We start from the raw sequence: 19452 nt of genomic DNA, 5'->3' as shown, positions 1-19452 counted from the left end.
TAGGTGTGATAGGGCTTTGGCAGCCTGATCCTTGATCTCCTGTTGGCAGGTCAGAGCACTTTGACAGCCAGAGGAAAGGTGTGTCTGCTCCCTCACCATGGATGAGTTGGATTTATGGATGCAGGTTGTTCCAACCTCACGGATCCTTTTTCCTTTTGGTGATCAAAGGGATACGTGTCACTTTGTGGCCCCAGTGCCATCACTGGGTGCTCTCACTTTTTCTGGCATGTATTGAAAGTACTTTACAATCTCTATTCCCTGTCACCCAAGTTTTACAGTGTCAGTTGATGCCAAGAGCCATAAGTGGTGCAGCCTGGGCTGCCTGGCTGTCAGACTGCACTGTCCCACAGGCAGGGGAGTGTGTTTGCTGAAAGACTTTATGATCATTTGGTGCTCAGTAACAGTTCTGGGGGGTCTGGCATGCCCCTGTGTTCAATGAAATGAAAGGCTGGGAGCATCTGTGTGCTCAACAACATTGCAAGTCAGGATGTGGCTGGATTAAGCCAGTGCTCTTGGTCTTGGAGCACAATCAGCTGCGGCGGCAGGGCTGGCTCTTTCACTTGCAAGGGGAACCTGATGCCTCTCACCTGTCCTTTGAGGGTAGCTGGCCAACAGGCTAATCACCTGCCTAATATAATTCTGGGACAGATATTTTCTGACCAGGAGAGCTAAGATTAGCCCACATTTGACTGCTGGAGGTCTTGCCTGGTGCACAGTCCTCCTGCACCGCCTTTTAGCTTTCTGTGTGTGTGTCAGCATGAGCGAGAAATACTGTTCAGTGGCAGTGAGGAGAGCTGGAAATGGGGCTTAAAGACCCGACTGTGTGGTCAGCCAAGCGCAGGAGCTACCTGCTGTTTTGCCTCCGAGTGTGGGGAAATGGGAGCAGGCTCTTGGCCGCCGTCCGGGCACAGAGCTGCAATAGTATCCAGGCAGCTCCGGCAGCTGAGCTGGTTTGCAGCTGCCAAAGCAGCAGCTGCAGCTGCTACCTGGCTGCCAAATCCTTGTTTCCTGTGGGGGCTGGAGCCGTGGACAGCTCTGTGCTGGCCCTGTGGCCATCACTTCCTGGAGGCCCACAGACAAGTCTTCTGTCTGGCAACTGCTTCTCTGCTTATTTATGGCCTTGTTTTCTCTGATAAATCCCAAACTCGTAACATTCAGTTCTGCCCGAGGCTGTCAGGGTGATGCTTGTCCTTGTGTCACCAGTGGAAAGTATTTCTCAGGCCAGCTTTGCTGTGTGCCTGTGTTTGGCCATAGACCCCAGCCGGGCTATAGCTGTATCCCAGCTGGGTGAAACATTGGGTGAAGACACCTCTTCCCTGCAGCACTTCTGCTGGTGTCTGGACCAGTTGGCCAAGTGCTCAGCCAGCCTTTGCTTGGCTATCTGCGGTAGTAATGTGGAGATACCCATGGGAAAGGTGCTGCCTGGCAGCAAAGTTGGGAATGGGGGGGCAGACTTTTAGGATTTTCTGTGCCCAATTGCATCTGCTTCCATCTGGGTGCTGCACACCCATGGGGTTTCGCAGACCCAAAGGGAAGAGGCTTGTAACACAGCTCCGTATCTCCTTACGAGGGGAAGCTGGTGTAACCACCCTGAGCTGCAGCTCTATCAGCTACAAGGCAAAATAAAGGAAGAGGAAACATCCAGGCAGAAAAAAACCCACCTTCAGTACTTGAAGGCTGTGTTATTTATTCCAACGACTTATATAGTTTTATCAAACCATCTTTAACACAAAACATGTCTCCTAAAAGAGAAAATGGTGTGAGATCCTACCAGAGATCATCTCAGCTAACAGTTTGCAAAGTTAAGCCTGAATTTCAACAGTCAAACCAGCAAAATGTTTCTCCCCTCCCCTTAACAATATCTCAAAATGCTAAAACCCAAAGGAAAAGATGCCTGTGGCTGGTGCTGCTGCGTCTGTAGGTGGAGCTCATCCACACAGAGCTGTGCTTTGGTCCTTTCCTGATGCTAAGCGGCAGCAGCACAGGTGAATGGTGCTTGACTTGAAGGCAGAGGGACTGGCCAAGTCCCTTCCCCACTGCCCACCCTGACGAGAGGCCACATGGACAGTCCATTGGCCAGGTCAGGTCTAAGTTACAGATGAGGCTTAGAAAAACCAATAGTCTACATTTCTAATCTACGGAAACAGAATAAATAGTAATCTAAATTTGCAAAGGAGGAAGGTACCTTGGACAGGAAAGTCTGATGTGTTTATTATTACTGAAATCATTTTTTCCCCTAGGGGAAAATTGCAGCTAAGGCATCTTGAGAATGGCTCATAGCACTACAACCACGGCAGTGTTGCTCTAAGTCATTAGGGATAGGAGCAGAAGTCTTTTGGAGGTGCCAGTCCTTGTACAGCATCATGTAGCTCTCTAAACAAAAACAGTTGCAGCAGAGGCATTTGACAACTTGCTGTTCCAGGTCGGCTTTTGCCCGCAGATTCAATAGCAAACACTTGTTTAAGATGGCCCTCCTCCTGCCCATCCCACCCCCTGTACACTGTCATGGGGAAGGGCTGTTTTCTTGCCCCTCTGGTCTTGCTCCTGGGTCGTTCTCAGAAGAAGTGGCATCACTTTGGCTTTCTGCAGAAGGGAGCATTGGGAAGAAAGCACTGTTACACTCTGCTGAGGACACAAGTGATCAGTAATTGCTATAGCTGATCTTATTCTAACTGCCACCTGAAAACCTATCGCTACCCATCTGTGGCCAGATGCTTAGAATATTGATTCTCCCTTCATGTTGTTGGAGTACAAACACTTCTCAACCCATCTGGTGATGCTAGGAGGGAGCTTTGGGGCAGGGATATGTTCTCCTTGTCTAACCTGTAAGGGCAACTTGCAAGTGCTTCAGGAAAGTCTGCCAGACAGCCTGGCAGCTGCCTCAGTTGCTCACTGTTAGAAGAGCTCCAATTTGTGCTTACTGCGGATGGGTGGATGGACAAATGCTAGTATGGGCATGTTGAAAGAGGTACAGTTGGGAAAATGTGTTTTATGGTGGTTTTATAGTTATAGATGTAGGCTGGAGGAGTAAAAGAGCAAGAGCAAATCCTGAGTCTGGTCTTTGCAGTGGTGCTGTACGTTTTGCTGCTCATTAGTGGAATCAGAGTGGCTGGTTTGCTTGTGCTCTGAGCAGAGGACTCATGCTTCTTGTAGTCAGCTGGCTGGCATAGACTGAGCAGGCTGCTACCGCTGCTGTGTTTGGGCTACAGGGGAAGATCTGGAGATGGCTGGTGGTGGTTAAAATTATTTCTCTTGTTATTTAAAATACTGTGGAACTATTTGAAGGCTGACTCAAAACAAACCAAACCCAACCAGCAAAGAGAAAGCAAACCACAACTTGCCCCACACTTGATTTTTATAAAGCCTTTTTATATACCTGTTGTGTAATTTGCCCTGGGAAGGCTCTTGCATCAGTGCCTCTACAAACCAACCCAGCAAAGGACCTTGGCTGGAGTGTGCAGTGCCCATGTGCCAGGAACCCTGGGACCATCCCATTTACTCTAAGAACCCCTCAGCCCAGTGAGTCTCCCAGCAAGCATGAAGGCACTGATGCAGCGAGGAATGGGATGTTCCTCTTGAGCATCTGTTTGGTGCTCTCAGTGACAGCACTGTTCAGCTGCTCTGCCATTTCATGCCTTGCCCTTCCAGCCTGTGTGCTGGGATCTGGACTTACTGGTATCTGCAGCAACTCACCTGCTCCTTCAACGGCGAGGTCACCAAGGTCCTCGGTCAGCTTGCGCACGCTGACGGTGGTTGCATCTTGGTGGATGTCGTGGACAGCGTTCCTCCGACCGGCCCGATCGCAGGAAATGAAGTCAGTGTACATGCTGGACTCTACCTCCATTGCATTGCTGAGGAGAAAACACAGCTGTGAGGTCAAGGATGCTCAGCAAGCCTCAACTCAGGGCTCCCTCCAGGTTAGGTTACTCTGTGGAGTTAAGTTACTGCATGAAAAAATAGTCCCTGTAACTCTGCTCCGGTTCCTCTAACAGCAGCTACCAAAATCTCAGATATCAAACCCATCACGTGGGGCAGTGTGCGGGGTGACCCATGGTGCTGGGTGACACACCGTGTCAGGTGAGGGCAGATAGGCAACAAGGATCTGTCCAAGGTGCCTTTACTGGCCCTTGTTCTACCTTCCCATTGCAAAGCAAGTCAGACAAGGCATTTGCCTCTCCTTTTGAGTTCCTGGCCTTCTTTAAGAGCTGCATGGTCACTGGCTAGCAGCTTTTTCCTACAGCAAAACCATTACAGAAAAAGCCCTCCTTTCTCCTCAAAATGCCACGGGACCTTTGAGCAGAGGCCAGATTTGGCTTACTGCATCGGGGGATGGGGTGAGGATCCAGCCTGAATTTGTAATGGGAAATGGTCAGGGCTCTGATGACTACTCAGTGGAAAGCTTGGAGAGCAGGGGAGTGTTTTCTCAGTAGAGGGCTTTGGATCAGTACTGGCCTCCACTGGTTGTTGGATGTCACTGAGGAAGTGCTGGGCTGTAGTGCTTTCAGATAAGCACTTTAACATGTGAAAATCAGCCCTTCTGTGAGATGTTTGCATCCCTTCCCTCCAACCTTGTGTCTGTGCCAAGCACAGAGCACAAAGAAAGGCTCGGAGCGGCCACTTGTCACACGCGAGCTCTGCTGCGAGCCAGCTCTTAGTTCAGTCCTTGAGTTGTTGGGTTTTCACTTTAGCTGGTGGTTTAACTTGCCAGCACGCAGAGCCCAGGGACCTCAGCAGCTTGGGAATGTGTCGCAGGCTGCCTGGCTCCAGGCACAGAGCTACTGAGCACACACTGCCTCTGCACCGGAGACCTGAGGCTCTTGGTTCCTGCTCCTGTTTACTCAGCTTGTTTTTCTACATGGAAGTAAGAGATTAATCTTAGTCTGTAAAAAATGCCTTTAGCTCTGCTGATGTTGTCAATACTTGAAGGAGGTCCCAGTTAGAAATGCTTGTGTGTAATGAAAAAACCTCAACTTCTTGTCATTGACTTGCTTTTGTGTCTTGGGGTTAATGACCCACTGAGAAACTTGCTCAGCCTCCTGTACAAATCCTGCTTAATACTGATCTTCCTACCAGGGAAATCTGCTGGCAGACCATGAGCCTGGGCAAGAATCCCACTCCTCACTCTATAATCTCCAATGTTGTGGCAGTAGAAAGAAGATGCTGGTGAAGATGCAATAGCCAGGAAAAAAGAGGTTCGATTCCCCCCATTCCTGAGACTGAGCAGGGTGCTGTAACGTCAAACCTGCATAAACCCAGTGTGATATTTCCATAGCCTGAGAAACTCCTCTTTTGGCAGCAGCTCACTGGTGAGACATGGGGCTTGGTCCCCCCAGACCTCGCAGGGGAACTCGCTTCTCCAAATCCAGCAAATCTCCTCCCAGGGCTTGGCGTCCATCTAGCCCCTGTTAAATGGGTAAAAACCGCATCCTTTGCCCCAGGAAGAGATCCCAGCTGTTGTTGTTCCTCATCTTCCCTCCTTCCTTTCCAGATGCGCCCTTCCCAGGATGAGGTGTCTGCTCGGGACGCAGCAGGCTCGCTGATCTCAGTGAGCAAAGCACCTTTTCCATTGTTCCCAGACAAGTCCTCCTTGGGCTCATTGGAGCCCAGACCTTCTGTAGCTGCTAGAGAGGTGTCATATGGACTTGGAAGGCTTCCCTAAGAGCTGTCCACAAAAGCCTGGATCCATCTCCAAATCCGTAAGGTCAATCCAGAGCTGATGTGCTCTGTTCTGAAGGCTGGACCACCTACTTCATAGGATAGACACCACAAACTGGAACACAGGAGCTGACCAGCCCCCGGGATACAGCATTTTCCCACTGTCCCTTAATGCAGCTGCCAACAGCAGATGTGCTCAGCTGCAGGAGCATTGTGCCAAGTGACTAAATGCCCCATCACATGGAAGAAGGGTGGGATCGTGATTAAAAATAGGACCCAAGTGTGCAGAAGCAGGTCCTACTCGGTCAGGTTAGGGTTCCAAACTCGGTGGCCAGGAGATGGCGTGTCTGATTTATTTATTTCCATGGCTGGGAAGGTTCCTGCCTTTGGTTCTCCATGGAAAGAGCTGGAGAGGGGCGGATGTATGAGCAAAGCTCACAAACGTGTGCAGTCCCTTCAGGATTTTCAAGGTGGCAGCTCTCAAAAGCCTTTAAGGCAGATCCCCTTCTGCTGGCAGAGACGCTCCAGCCTCTGTTTCCAGGAAGCTGTTGGGCTGAGGAGGTGATGGGAGCGGAGGCCTCAGTTTTTGATAGAGAAACCTCATTTTGCACAGAGCATTTCCACATTTCCAGGCAAGTGAAGAACAGTTCAGTGGGGTTTTAGTCAGCGGAAACATCTTTTAACATCGGCCAGGGACAAGAAAGGAACCACCTTCCCTCTTTCCCACGTGGACCTGAAAGTGTGTCACCATGGGCCGTCATTTAGCGGTGGCAGGGGGTGCAAAGGGGGGTGCATCACGCAGTGGCTCCCCACCTTTGATTTTCATGCTCCTTAGGGCCAGCAGGAGGGAATGATGCGCCGGCTCTTGCCAGGCATTGTGAGAATAAGCCGGCAAGCACACAAACACATTGCACAAAGGTTTCCAGGGCACTTGAAAGAGATGATTCAACTTGTCCCCAGAGGGTCATTTCCTGCCTCCCTTTCCTCCTTGCTGTTGACGGCATCAGAAACAGTCCCTGTGCCCTTGGTGCGGCATGCCAGCCGGCGGGGACGGGGCAGGGGATGCGTGGCATGGTGACAAAGGCCATTGGCACGGGGCTTGGACCTGCTGCACATTCCTCAGGAAGCTTTTCTGTGCTGCTTGGTTGGAGGCTGTGCCCCCTCCGCCACGGGAGCATGGGGCTGCCTGTCAAGGGCAGCTGGCCACAAGCAAGGAAGCCCCTTACAAGCTGCCACAGCCACCAGACATCCCCAGAGCTGCCTCTGCTCCTGTGCTCCCCCCCAAAAAAAACAACCTGTGCCCCTCTCAGACCCACTGACAAGCCTGCATTTAATTCCCGTTTCCCACCTTGCCTGCTTCTCCACAGCACGCATCCCGGGCACAAGCAAAGTTACTGCAAATAATACAAGAGTGGCCTGGAACAATACAAATGACCTGGAAACACCATGGACAGGTTAAACTCAGCGCAGGGCCGAGCGCCTGCAGAGCAAACACAAGCCCTGTGACCCAAGCCAGCAGCCAGGGGATCGGATGGATGTTACAGTCACACCCAGCCCCAGATTCCAGTTTCAAGGAAACCCTTTGCACCATGCTACATCTGTCCCTTGTCTAGGTTAAACTGTAAGCTTTTTCTGGCTAGGAAGGGCTATTTTTGGACTCTGTATCGATGGTGGCTATCCGCAGGCTGCGCTGAATCCAGCCAGCTCCCCCTCCACCGCCTCCTTTGTTGCTTTCTGCTCTGCCTCTCTTACCTCTTGCTTTCCTCTTTACCTAACTCGCCTTTGCAGTCACTGCAAGGAGTCTCTACGTGAGAGGAAGCTTTGTCCGTCTGCACGTGGCATCTGTCACACGTTTGGGCATAGGGCAGGTTAATCCCCTGCTCAGACATTTGTGGCACAGCAAACTGGGCTGCTGTGAGGAGGGTGCCAAGGTTAAACACAGCAATGGCTCCCGGCTTAACCAAGCCTGAGTCACCTCCCTGCCATCCTTTAGAGGCCTCCCTGCCTCTGGGGGCTGCTGCTCCGCTGGGACACCTGCCCAAGGAGGGGACCTGCCCCTCGGCCCCTGCTGTGACCACAGCAGATCCCGAGGGCACCCTCGTCGCGGGGCAGGAGCCCCACAGACACGTCCTGGGTGCTGCTGCCGGCTGCAGCCCTGCGCCTGCCCGGTGCCAGCGGCCGTTGGGACCAACCGCTGCGGGGTCTGCTGGAGGTCATGGAGTCATAGAATGCCGTAAGTACCGACCCACAGGATCAGCAGGGATGGAGCAGAGCTTTAAGCTCATCCACTCCAACCTCTGCCCCAGCACTGCCAAGGCCACCACTACCCATGGCACTGAGGCCTCGTCTACGCGGCTTTTGAACCCCTCCATGGCCAGTGAGTGCAGCCCTGCCCTGGGCAGCCTGTTCCAATGCCTGAGCACCCTCTGGGGAAGGAACTGTTCCTCAGATCCATCTAAACCTGCCCTGGTGCAGCTTGAGGCCGTTTCCCCTTGTCCCATCCCTTGTTCCTTGGGAGCAGAGCCCAGCCCCTCCTGGCTCCATCCTCCTGTCAGGCACTTGTAGGGAGCAATAAGGTCTCCCCCGAGCCTTCTCTTCTCCAGACTGAACCCCCCAGGTGCCTCAGCCCTTCCCCATCACACTTGTGCTCCAGGCCCTGCACCAGTTCCGCTGCCCTTATCCAGCCCCGCTCCAGCACCTCAATGTCTCTCTTGTAATGAGGGGCCCAGAATGAACACAGGATTCGAGCTGCAGCCCCACCAGTGCCCAGTGCAGGGGAACAATCACTGCCCCAGTCCTGCTGCCACACTGGTGCTGATACAGGCCAGGATGTTGTTGTCCTTCTTGGCCCCTCTCTCCCACCGCCTAGTCAGGGACATGCTTTCCCATTTTCGTGTCACACCACAGGCTCTAACGCTGTTCTTTGCCCCCCCAACTTCTGCAGTCATAAAGACATGAATCCAAGCTAACCCTTGCTGGGTTTCTGGGGTAAAATGTCAAAGTTCTGCCATTGAACAGGGCTCTGACCCCCTCTTTTGCTCATGCATCACATCTCACTTCTCTCCCATTCACTGCCAGCCTGCAGGGACCGATGCATGAAGCCCTACAGTCTGCCTTCAAGCTCTCCGCATTGTGCACTGCCCCTTGCCCTTTCATTCCAGGGTACAGTGACTATTATTAGCCCTCTCCTGCTGGGGCCGGATCCATAACAACAGCAAAACACACTCAGCAGCCCTGCTGGGCTTTTGAAATATTTACAGTGTAAGCTGGTTTACTGCAGAGGGGGGCCTGGTAGAGCACAGAGACGGGAGCACCGGGATTTCTGTGCTCCCTGTGGCTCTGCCGCGAGGTTTCCTGCTGGGAGAGTCACATCCAGTGAGGAGGGGAAAAAAATCCCACAGGGCTGAAGCCAGCACTTGAGGTCAGGGGGGTTTCCACCAACTCTCTGACAACTTCCAGCTGGAATTTCAGCAGATTTTCCACTGGGTCTTGTCTGGGAACATGCACGAGCGGTTGCACATCAAAGGAGGAGGGCTCTGAAATGGTGTTATCAGGGTTACAGCGTATTTTTAGACCTGTGCTCATGCCTTAAAGGCCTCGCTATTGCTCGTGACCCCCATGCACTAGAGCTTAGATCCGCATCAGAAGCTGGAATTGCTCTGTTGGGAGCTCGGTCTGGTAGTGGCTACATGCGCAACAAGTATTGTTAATGTTGGTGACAGGGTCTGCACCAGGCATGGAGCTTCCCTGCTGGGTCTGTGCTCCCCAAAATGTGGTGGGAATGGGTCTTGTTGGCTGGAATTACTGTGCCCCAAACTGCTGAGCCCCAGCTTCCCGGCTGGGTGAGGAAACAGGCAGGACCACGGCAGCAGCCCGATCTCCTACCAGGACATGTGTGTCCATCTCGCATGCTGAGCAACTTCTTTCCAAGTGAGAACAGCATGGAAAAGCCTCACCACACTTCAGTGGTGAAGAGATGTCAAGGCTGAGTAAGGCATGTGGCATTTTTGGAAGGTTTTTGCTGTGGGATTCCTTGTAACAACTCTGCACCCTCTGGCTCTTCTGCTAAATAGTTAATTCAGCCAGTGCAGACATCACAGCATCTCCAGCCACAGCAGTGCTTTGGGAGGTTCAGAGCTTCCAGGGCTCTCTAAGACTTAGTGGAAAATTGTAATTCAGAGGGGGAGAGCAGATACAACAGTGGGACTGAGGCTCTGTATCCGTAAACAGATCCCTGCTTTTACAGTATAAAGATCACTTAATGCCTGTACAACTGGTAGCTAATTGCTTAGCCTCAGGTTCAAGATTAAGCTTAGACTGATCCCTCTACAACGTCACAAACCTTGCATTTAGCTTTACCAAGCACCCCAAACATCCTCCCCTCCCTGCTGGCCTTCAGCACATCCCCAGGGACCCTCACTGCAGTGTTTCTGCTGCCCCACATCCTCCCAGCAGCACCCGGCTGCAGGCTGATGTAAGATGCTCCAGCCGGATTTCAAAATCACAGCTGACCCTTGGCACCGGGGTAGGGCGAGTGCTTGTGTGTGCTGCTGCGGTCCCCAGGGGAGAGGGGAAGGCTTGGGGAGGAATGGGGGAGGTGGAGGGGATTGCTCAGCACCACCAGCATCCTGTTAGCGTCAGGATGTGTAGGAGGGAGCTGTCTGTCCATCCATTCGTCTGTCCACCAGGATGGCAGCCCAGTGCCATGCAGCCATGCCTGCATGCATCCCCATGCCTGGAGCAGGCAGGACCCCTCTTCCAGTCCCCGTGGCGCATAGGTGCTGAGCATCTGCTCCAATAATCCTCTGCCACAGGAGGAATCATGGTTTGCCTTGGCAACCAGGGTGTGATGGAGCTCTCTGCTCCTCCCTCCCCTCAGCACCGAGCCTCAGCTGCAGCTTAAGCCTCTTCTGCAGCTTCTCAGTAAGTTGATTAATGGATATAATTGGTCTCTTCATGCATCTGCAGACAGTTGCCGTGACAGCAGTTGTATTTTTGTTTTGCTCCCAGGTCGAGCTTGTTTTTCACATCCCACAGCTCTGAGGTGCTAATAAATCAGGGCACTCCATTACACCCCCCCTTCCGAAGCACACACATCCCTCCAAGGCATGGGGTGGCACGGTGGGATAAGGCACGCTCAGGACACAGAAAACTGGCACCTTTCTACTCCCTGTTTAGCACGCCCTCAGGCTCGCACTGGCTGGACACGGTGTTCTGCATCCAGCAAAGAGCAGCCAGCCAGACCCCTCGTGGTCACCCAGCATGGCCACAAACACCCGTCACTATGAGCCAGCACCCTCTGGTCCCCTGCAGAGTCCCTTTCAAAGCTGTAAGGAGTATGAGGCTATGAGTCCCTTCTCCATTAGTTTTATTTTCTCCCAACTTATTATTTAACTGCTTTTATTTGTCAGTTTCTTTTTACATGAACAAACCCAACAACTGTGTGGAGGGAGGATCTGCTGATGCCTGAACTTACAAAGCAGACAAACCACAGAGCAGTCACTTTAAACCCTTCAGCTGCAAAAGCCCCACAGCTGCTGTTGCAGGCATGTTCCAGGAAGACTCATGTATTGTCCCTGCTTGTGATCTGCAGACACCTCATCACAGCCAGGCCACGGGATGGATTCCTTTGCAAAGAGGATCCCCTTCACACTTGGGTTCCCTGCCTTCCCCAGAATAATTCAGGAAGAAAAGGCCCTGCTGGATTTCATTTCAAGCCTTGAAACTCCCTGGTGGTCCCATAGCTTTTCTGATCACACCAACACACTGAACATCACCTACTCAAACCCTCCTTTAACTCCTGGCCAGGGATGCTTATCCCTAGCACCTTCCAGGCTTCCCTGGGCAAGAAGAAATCAAGTAATTGCAGAGGAGATGCAGCTGGGGGTATTTTCTAGCAGAGCTGCCCCTGTTAGTATAAAAGGGAGGTGAAATGATAGCAGGTCTTGATGGAGTCACTCTTTCTGGGTAGAGGAAGAACTTTCTACAAGGACAGAGGTAAGAAAGGCTGGGTCTTTATTTTTGTGTCTAGCAGGAAAAAGAGCAGTTTTGTCCAGCTTCTGTTTGTAATTGGAGGTGTGGAGCTCTGCTGCTGTGTGAAAGCAGTGCTCACATAGCTGCGGAGGGAGCTTAGCTTGGAGGAGGTGTTGTGCAGGCTGTAACTATGCAGTTTTGGCTGCTGCTAGTTGAGGAGGCACTGCTCAGCACAGAGTGTGTGAAGCTGAGAGCCACCTGCCTTAGCTCTTCCTCATTCAGGCTTGCACAATCTCATAGGAACTCACATCCAGCATCCAAAGGGTCCCTCTGCCTCTGTGTGATGTAAGGGGCTGAGTGAGAAGGTGTGAGAGCACTGGCAGCTCCCAGCAGTGCCTATAAATAACCAGGGCAACTCTTAAGAGCATCAGTGTGGAATGAGGCTGATTAGCAAAACCAGGCTCAGCTCTGCTCCCTGTAGCTGCCTGCCCTGTTCACACATCCCACTGCACAGAAGAAAGCCACCAGCAGGACTCCCACCCCAGGGGCTGGGAAGGGGGGAATAGGGGTAAACTCTGTCTTTGGGAGCTGTGAGAAGGATTGGATGGGGGAATAGTGCTATTAGTGCTTTATGTATGATAGAAAAGGAAAGTGTAGGAGTTAAAAACAGCTGGCAGTGAGAGGTGGCTGAGCTAAGCCCTTTTGGCTGTTACCTACTGAAATCTGGAGTCTCTTTGGCTGTGCTACCTGGCTGGGAGCCCTACCTGGGCAGAGAAAGCAGTGCTGGCCTGCACACCCCCTTCTCTGAGTATTTCTGTGATGGATGGAGAATTTTTGTACATCTAGTTCAGGTGACAGCAACTTCTGATCCTTTCTGCAGGCAGGGTAAATCTGTCTACAGATGTTACCAGGGATGTGACATTTAGACACGAATTGAAGAGGTGCTCGAGACATGACTGTAAGATTACACTGGGGATGCTCAGTGATCATTGCAAGTTATACTGTCAGAAAAGGGTCCTAAGGAAGTGAACTGCCAACTATTTTATGGTCCACTGAAATGCAGCCTGGGCGTAGAAGAACATGGGCTTTCTAGCATGCATGGGAAAGGTGCTGGATACAAGGGATGAATTGCCCTGAGAGACCTGTAGGAGGAATGTCTACATGCACCAAAGAGTCCTGAGATCCTGTATGGCCACATCTGCAAACAATATGACTGAGGCAGCTCCAAATAAGGGAATGCTTGGTGCAGGAATAAGAGAAAGCAGTGAAACGATCTGAGGGCTGAGGAGATGCTCTCAGTGCAGGGGCCATGGCAGTGAGACAATGGAAAGGACCATGAGCTGGTGGATCTCCCACTTACACAAGCGCCACAGAAGGTCAAGCTCTGGGGGTTCCCTGGATCTGCCTGGGCTGACCCTACATGCACAGGAAAACCTCACTTACATGGTCATTCACAGGAGAAAAAGCCGTTCTCATGTGAAACATGCAGGCAGGATTTGCACACCACATCCCCATCACTGGCAGGGGAGAGGCTCTGCAGCACTGCTTGCACCAGGGACTGCCTGTAGTCAGTGTTGGAACAGGGCTTGGGACAAGTACACTGCTGTAAGTGTGGAATAGACTGCAGGAAAGTCATTATGGCAGAATTGTTATTCCCCCCCCCCCACCTTGTAACAGCTTTCTAGCATCTAGGAATTGAGAGTACAGAAGGAGGTCAAGTGACCCTATGAAACAAGAAGGAAAATGGCCCCGTTCCTGTTTATGTAATATCTCCCTTTGAATATGTTATATCAGTCCATAGTGTGAATTCCTACCTGATTTAGTTGACTTTCCTTCTGGACATGACTTCAAATGAGTTTCATACGCAGGATGCAGCAACTTCTGGAGAAGGAACAGAAAATAAGCATAAGAAAACTATCTGTGCTTTTGTTGGGAAGCATAAAGCTCAGCTGCTTTTCCCACTGCCTGTGACTAGGACAGCAAAAGGGATGTGGGGTTTGACAGAGCTCAGTCTGAGCCTGTCTTGGTGAGCATGGAGACACGGACTGAAGGGCTACGGATGGTGGTGGTTGTATGGCCCCTTCTCAGGAGGGTTTGTGCTATTAAAGATGTGGCCTCTTGTATCTGAAAGCAAGAGAAGTGCAGCCAGGACTGGCTTCAGAGTTCTCCTTGGTTTTGCTTCTGCTTTTGTTGACCTCCTGTAGGTGTGCTGGGGAGAACTGCAGCAACTTGTGTCTCCTGACCTGCACCATGGAGGGACCATAGGGCATATATGAACACATGAATGTTGGTTTGCAGCTCCACTGCCCTTTAAAGAAGTGAAACTTCCAGATCAGGCTCTGAGGCAAAAGGGGAAGTTTGATCTGGTGCTTTTGGTTGCCTTGCTGGGCCCTTGGGTTTCTCTGCTGTTTGTGCACAGCTGTGCCTTCTCCTCTTGTCCCCAAGCCCCACTCAAAGCCATTTCCTCTGTGGCCTTAACATCTGTGGGTGCATTGCAATCTCCTGACCTGCAGAGCCCAGCCAACAAGACACTTGCTTATTTTAGCAGCTGTTTCAGCTTTCAGGCTTTTTGGAACATCATGGACTGTGCTTTTTTCACTTCATCCCAGGGACAAATATTAGCAGAACAGAAAGCAAGAGATAAACCATTTAACCATGTAAGCAGTAGCTCACCCAGCAATTCATGGCTGGTCCATCTGGGTTGAGCGCTGCTCTGACTGGAACTATTCCCCATCATTTTCCGATGCACGACAGATCTACAGCCTTTGTTTTTATGACCCACTTTTTAAACTCCCAAGTTATGGAGCTGACTACTTGCTGGCTCTGGCCCTGCTTCAATGACAGGGCACTTGCTGCTTTCTGTTTGCCCATCTGTTAAATGGAGCTATTAATACTTGCTCCCCTTGCTAGATGCCTCAAATATTTGTAAAGCACTTTCAGAGCTGCAGATGACAGGTTTACAGAAGTGGAAAATACTAATGATCCTGACAGGAGCCAAACAAAGGCACAGGGATTTAACAATACACTTTTGTTAGTGTTTACCCCATTTACGGTGAGGTGCTTACTGGGAAACACTGGACAGGAAAAGAAACAGTATTCTCATAACACTGGGCATATACATCACCCCCTTGGGGCACCCAGCAAGCAAACAAAAGCAGGAAGGAAGAAAGCAAGGCAACTTTGGAAATCCATGAGTCTTTATTTTCCTCCTTTCCCTTCCTTCCTTGCTCTGGCTCCTGTGTTCTGCAGCCCAGTTAAACCTCCAGCGCTTCAGATGTGTTGCAAAATATCTCCAAATACGTGGCCCTCTGCCAAGAGAGGCTTGAGGCAAATTGGAGCAATGATGCTCTAAAGTAGAAGTTATCACTGAGCAGCCCTGTTCCTGATGGGATGTGGGAGGAAACCCCCATTTTCTCTGTCTTTCAAAAGAAGAGCTGATCTTTGGAGACAGAAATTCTTCAGGAGCTGGTTTTGGCTTTCCAGCCCTACAGCCCTGGCTCTGACCAGATGTTTCTTCCACAGCCTTTGCTTGGGGATTTGGAATCTTCAAATCTGAAGCTGTGCCCCTTGCTCTATCCTTAAAAGTTCAACCTCTTCTGGCTTTTGCAGTCCTAGGCAATGGGCAGAGCTCTGAAGGCCCCACTGTGCAAAGGCCAGGCAATATCCCACATAGAATTCAGGGATTTAAGGGTGGTAGATTAACCCATGCTGTGTGACTAAGGATGGGCTAAAGCAACTTAAGGAGATTTTGTGAAGTGTTCTTTATCTAGTCCTGTAATCCATCAAGGTAGCATGGATCACTTTGAGATCCCTGTGGAAATGTTCATGGGATTGCTATGCATCCCTACCCCATGGTATCACAGTTACCTAAAAGGGACAAACACCCAAAGCAAACCCGGTGCCCTCAGCATGGCTTCAAAATTAATTTAGCATGGCTTCAAAATGAATATATGTTCACAAAAAAACCCTCAAGAATACTTCTTGGCAGAATTCAGCATTATTCTACACAACAGCTGCTCTGGTGCTGCTTTTGATCCAGAGGAAATCCTTTCTGTTTTCAAGCAAGGTGATGGCAGAAGGGATAAGGCTGTTCTCATCTCTTGACTCCTGGGTAAACAAGAGGCTGGACCCATCACTGACCAGAACAGGAGCCCTGTTCTCCCACAGCAGACTAAGGCTGCCTCATTTGGTGCCTTGTCCCCAGCATCCTTGGCCTCAGAGGTACAAAAAACCTTATAGTGGAATGTTTTTCATAGGTCACTAGTTACTCTGAACCAGGAGGTTTTACAATCCTTAAAATGCAATAACCTCTTAATCATACCCAGGATTGTTTTGTTACCAAGATAACTACTTGATATCCATCAAACTGCCTTCTGAGCTCTTAGTTTCAGTATCCTGGGGCAAGGAGCACCGCAGATGAATCGCACTTAGAGGAAGCGGTAATTCCAACAAAGTCAATGACGCTCCGGTGGGGATATGTTTGGCTCATTACATCATCCCAAGTATCAACGGAAGTTGCCATTGTGGTGCTCACTGGGGAGTTCTTGAGGCAGCGGCTTGACTGGCAACGTGCCTGCATGAAAGCTGGGGTGGAGATGCTGTGCAGAGAGCACGGGGGCTGTGCTGGGAAGGAAGCATTTGGGACCTCGCCATGTGAACCAGAAAGGGGTGTGTAAAGTAGGTATCACCACAGGCTTGAAGGGAATGAGGGTTCTGACAGGGGAACAGGTGGTTCATAGGCCAACTGCTGGTTTTCCTGATCATGCTATGCGTGCCAGCTCTGTCCTGGTGCGATGTCTTGGCTTCTCCAACTGCTGTTGTGACAAAGTCCATCCAAGAGCTGAAAGCTCCCTTCTCCCTGGCTGGTGCTGGGAAGCTCTGGGAGCAGCTCCCTTTATGGCTTGGGTTTTCCTACTGGTGGGCTAGAGACAACTAGAAGTATGGGGGTTTTCTCCCTTTCATTATCTCTAAAATAGGTACTGAAATGGAAAAGGCGTTTTCTGCATCGGTTCATACATACAGCTCTGGTGATGTTAAGGGAAACCTTGAGAGTGTGGAGAAACAACTGGAAATGGGAGAGACCCAAATGTGGTGGCATAAAACAGCAAACAGAAAGCTCTGTTGAAGCTTCTGCTGCTCCTTTTGGAATTGTAGATTCCTCTCTGATTCTGCCACAGACCTGTATGAGCCCAGGAAAATCATCTGCTCTGTGTGTAGCCCACGTAAAGTAGGAACAATGCTGGTATTTGGTTGCCCAGACAGGCTGGAGGGTTTAATGCACAGCAGTATGCTGCAGGCTCTGAAATGTGGGAGATCAGGACTTGTTGGCACCTTGGAAAATGTTTTCCATAGTTATTTTGAGCGGCAGGGTTGTGTGTGCCTGTGGGTATTCCTCTGAGTGGGCTCAAAAGTAGATTTACTTTGCTTTGAAAAAAAAGAGGATAAAGGTAAAAAGCAAAACTCCACATTGTAGATTGCTCTGTGCCTGTGCGGTGCCTCAGAATCAGCCCTTTGGTACAGAAATGCCAGTGGCTGGAAGATGCATGGCTATGGACACTCTTGGGTTTTCATCTCTTCATGACCAAACTGCCTACACTGGGAGCCTATGCACTATATTTAATGGTCTCCAATTCTCTGAGGAATTGGTCTGCACCCTCTGGAAAGCATCCCTAAAAATGATAGCATGGGGCACTTGTACATCCACGTGGAACAATGTCTGCAGGACTCAACACCCTGTTCTGTCCTTGAGGTATGCTAAGCACTACTGGTGCATCCATGTTTGTGACTGGCAGTTTAACCTCCATCTATGCCATAGATGAATGCAGCCATTGAAGATCTCTCCATGCATCCTTCTTTGGCAAATACTATCCCCCACGAGAGCGGAAACCTGACAGTTTCTCAGTTGGGTGGCTATGCATTGGCACTGTGGCCCTTTCCAGCCAAAAGTCTCCGAAGCCAAGGTCTGCTCCCAAGCCAAGCACATTGGCCTCACTGCCAAAAGGCAGCCCAGGTCTGAGGGTCTCTGCCACCCAGTCAAGCCATCCCTGCTCCACGAGTCTCCTCTCACCCTTGTGCTGCTGCAGCATCCGTGCTGCTGCAGCATCCCTGCTGCATTTGACCCAGTGTGCCCCCCCCGTCTGAGCCACCAGCCCAGCCACCCAGGGCATTGCTTCTGGGTTCACAGCTATACTTGGCTCCTGTTCTACAGAACCATTTACCCCATCCAGGCAAAAGGAAACGTTTCCCAAACACCCCTTTGGGGCCAAGGCATTACATGCATGCGAAAGCTCACCACTACGGCTCGCTACCAGCTGCTTAGGGGAATCTAGCTAAAGGAGAGAAAGGCACCAGCTCCAAGGTGGAAGAATTTGCAAAGCCTCCTGAGAATACCACCACACAGCAGTTCTTTTTTTATCCCAAGTCTTTGCCTTTTAAAACAGTTGCTTGGAAAGCTGGATGCCAGCGAGTCTCCGAGCCTGTTCCTGCTGCCACTCTCACTTGTGCCTGCAGTTCGACGGGGAGCCCTGCAGCTCCCGAAGCCATACGGATGGATTCACACCACTGCCCCATGCCGACAGCATGCTGGGCGCCTGTCCCACAGGCTGGCATCTACTCCCCGGCAAGCACAGAGCCACCCCGGTGCTCTAAGGGATTCCCTCCAGGAGTTGCTCAGAATAAATGGACACAAGTCAGAAATGAGGCCAGAAATCCCCACGGGGGTCACTGATCCACGCGGTCCTTTGTGCTTTCCAACTGCCAAGCCTGCTCTCCCTGCTACCCCTTCGCAGCAAGTCCTGAACTGCACGATTTTCCAAGTGAAACAGCAGCCACCTCCCTGCCATCAGCCTACAAACCGCTTCTCCCAGCCACAGAGGAACCAGGATGCAGCTTAGTTTTTCAGCCCATGGTCTATGGGCAGCAAAAAATCTCGCTGTTCCCAGCCGGCACAGTGAAAGTTAACTAAACAAATTCCCCCATTGTAACGGGGCTCCAGCTCCCACGTTCGGGCGGCAGAGGAGCAGCCCCTTGCTGTGCTGCCAACAGGTCTGCTGGCCACCAACCGCCCCAGCCCATCGCCAGCCCCACGCACCCGCAGCAGCACGCACAGCCCTACTTACAGCCACCCGGCTCCCGCTGCTTCTCGAATCCCAAGTTACGTGGCCCCGCTGCTGAGGAAGAGCCGGAGGCTGGATCTCACCCTCCCAGTGTCCCTGCCCAGCGAGGCGAGCAGCCAAGCTGGCCGGGGGAGTCACAGCCAGTTTCAGACTTGCAGTTTCCTTCTACTGGGAGCTGCTAAATGAAGTTGCACTTCTGGGGCCAAGGGGCGTGTTTTTCACCGCTCCCGAGTCAGTCCCTGCCTGCTGTAATCCAATGCTCGTTCTGATGATGTCAAGCAGCTACCGCTCGGCTCCTACCTTACACCGGCAGGAGGGATCTGTTTCCTCTTCGCAGCTATCTTTGTTTAGCTTCGCCTTGCAACCCCATCTCCTGGCAGCTGCATGTGCCCAAACATCCTTCCTTCGATGCTGGGTGCTGAGGCTTTTGCTGCAGGGTGCTTCCTCCCACCCCGTGCTTCCACAGCCTTCTTTGGTGCATCACTCAGATATGTGTCCCCACTACATCCCACCGTTCACCATTCCCATCAGGGCCTGGCCAAAGGCACCACCATCCCACCCCATGCAGCCCTGGGCTATTTATCAGGTATAGCACTGGAAAGGTGCCTCCCAAGAAAAAAGTAGGTCTGTATCTTTTTAGAGCTCCTTTTTCTCTACACTGACTCCCATGGGGTAAAAGCCAAGCTCATCTTTCCCCGGCTGCCACCCT

The 19452-nt window shown here is 51.4% G+C and overlaps 1 protein-coding gene across 3 annotated transcripts; it reads right to left on the bottom strand.

Moving 5' to 3' along the window:
- Nucleotides 1-1652: 1652 nt before the first annotated feature.
- Nucleotides 1653-19062, bottom strand: PKIG (cAMP-dependent protein kinase inhibitor gamma). Of its 3 annotated transcripts, none has more exons than XM_062642246.1 (4): nucleotides 19044-19062; nucleotides 13443-13509; nucleotides 3694-3851; nucleotides 1653-2583 (listed from the first exon to the last, which is right to left on the bottom strand). In XM_062642246.1, the coding sequence occupies exons 3-4, from the start codon at nucleotides 3842-3844 to the stop codon at nucleotides 2504-2506; spliced, it is 231 nt and encodes a 76-aa protein (XP_062498230.1). In that variant the 5' UTR covers nucleotides 3845-3851; nucleotides 13443-13509; nucleotides 19044-19062; the 3' UTR covers nucleotides 1653-2503. The 3 variants fall into 3 exon arrangements, with proteins under 3 accessions (XP_062498230.1, XP_062498229.1, XP_062498228.1); XM_062642245.1 differs by lacking the exon at nucleotides 19044-19062 and adding an exon at nucleotides 18747-18966; XM_062642244.1 differs by lacking the exons at nucleotides 13443-13509; nucleotides 19044-19062 and adding an exon at nucleotides 7408-7650.
- Between the last annotated feature and the right edge of the window lie 390 nt (nucleotides 19063-19452).

The sequence above is a fragment of the Pezoporus occidentalis genome, unplaced genomic scaffold (assembly GCF_034315485.1).
Source record: "Pezoporus occidentalis ecotype Australia unplaced genomic scaffold, CSIRO_AGI_Poc_V1 ctg70, whole genome shotgun sequence".
Classification (NCBI taxonomy): Eukaryota; Metazoa; Chordata; class Aves; order Psittaciformes; family Psittacidae; genus Pezoporus; species Pezoporus occidentalis.
This window is presented reverse-complemented; position numbering and strand designations above follow the sequence as displayed.

Coding starts and splice junctions, on each gene's coding strand:
- PKIG (XM_062642244.1), bottom strand. CDS start 7,544: ATGTCTGAGCAGGGGATTAACCTGCCCTATGCCCAAACGTGTGACAGA. Junction 3,852..7,407: donor GGTAAAGAGGAAAGCAAGAG/GTAAGAGAGGCA, acceptor TTTTCTCCTCAG/CAATGCAATGGAGGTAGAGT. Junction 2,584..3,693: donor CCTCGCCGTTGAAGGAGCAG/GTGAGTTGCTGC, acceptor TCCCTTCTGCAG/AAAGCCAAAGTGATGCCACT.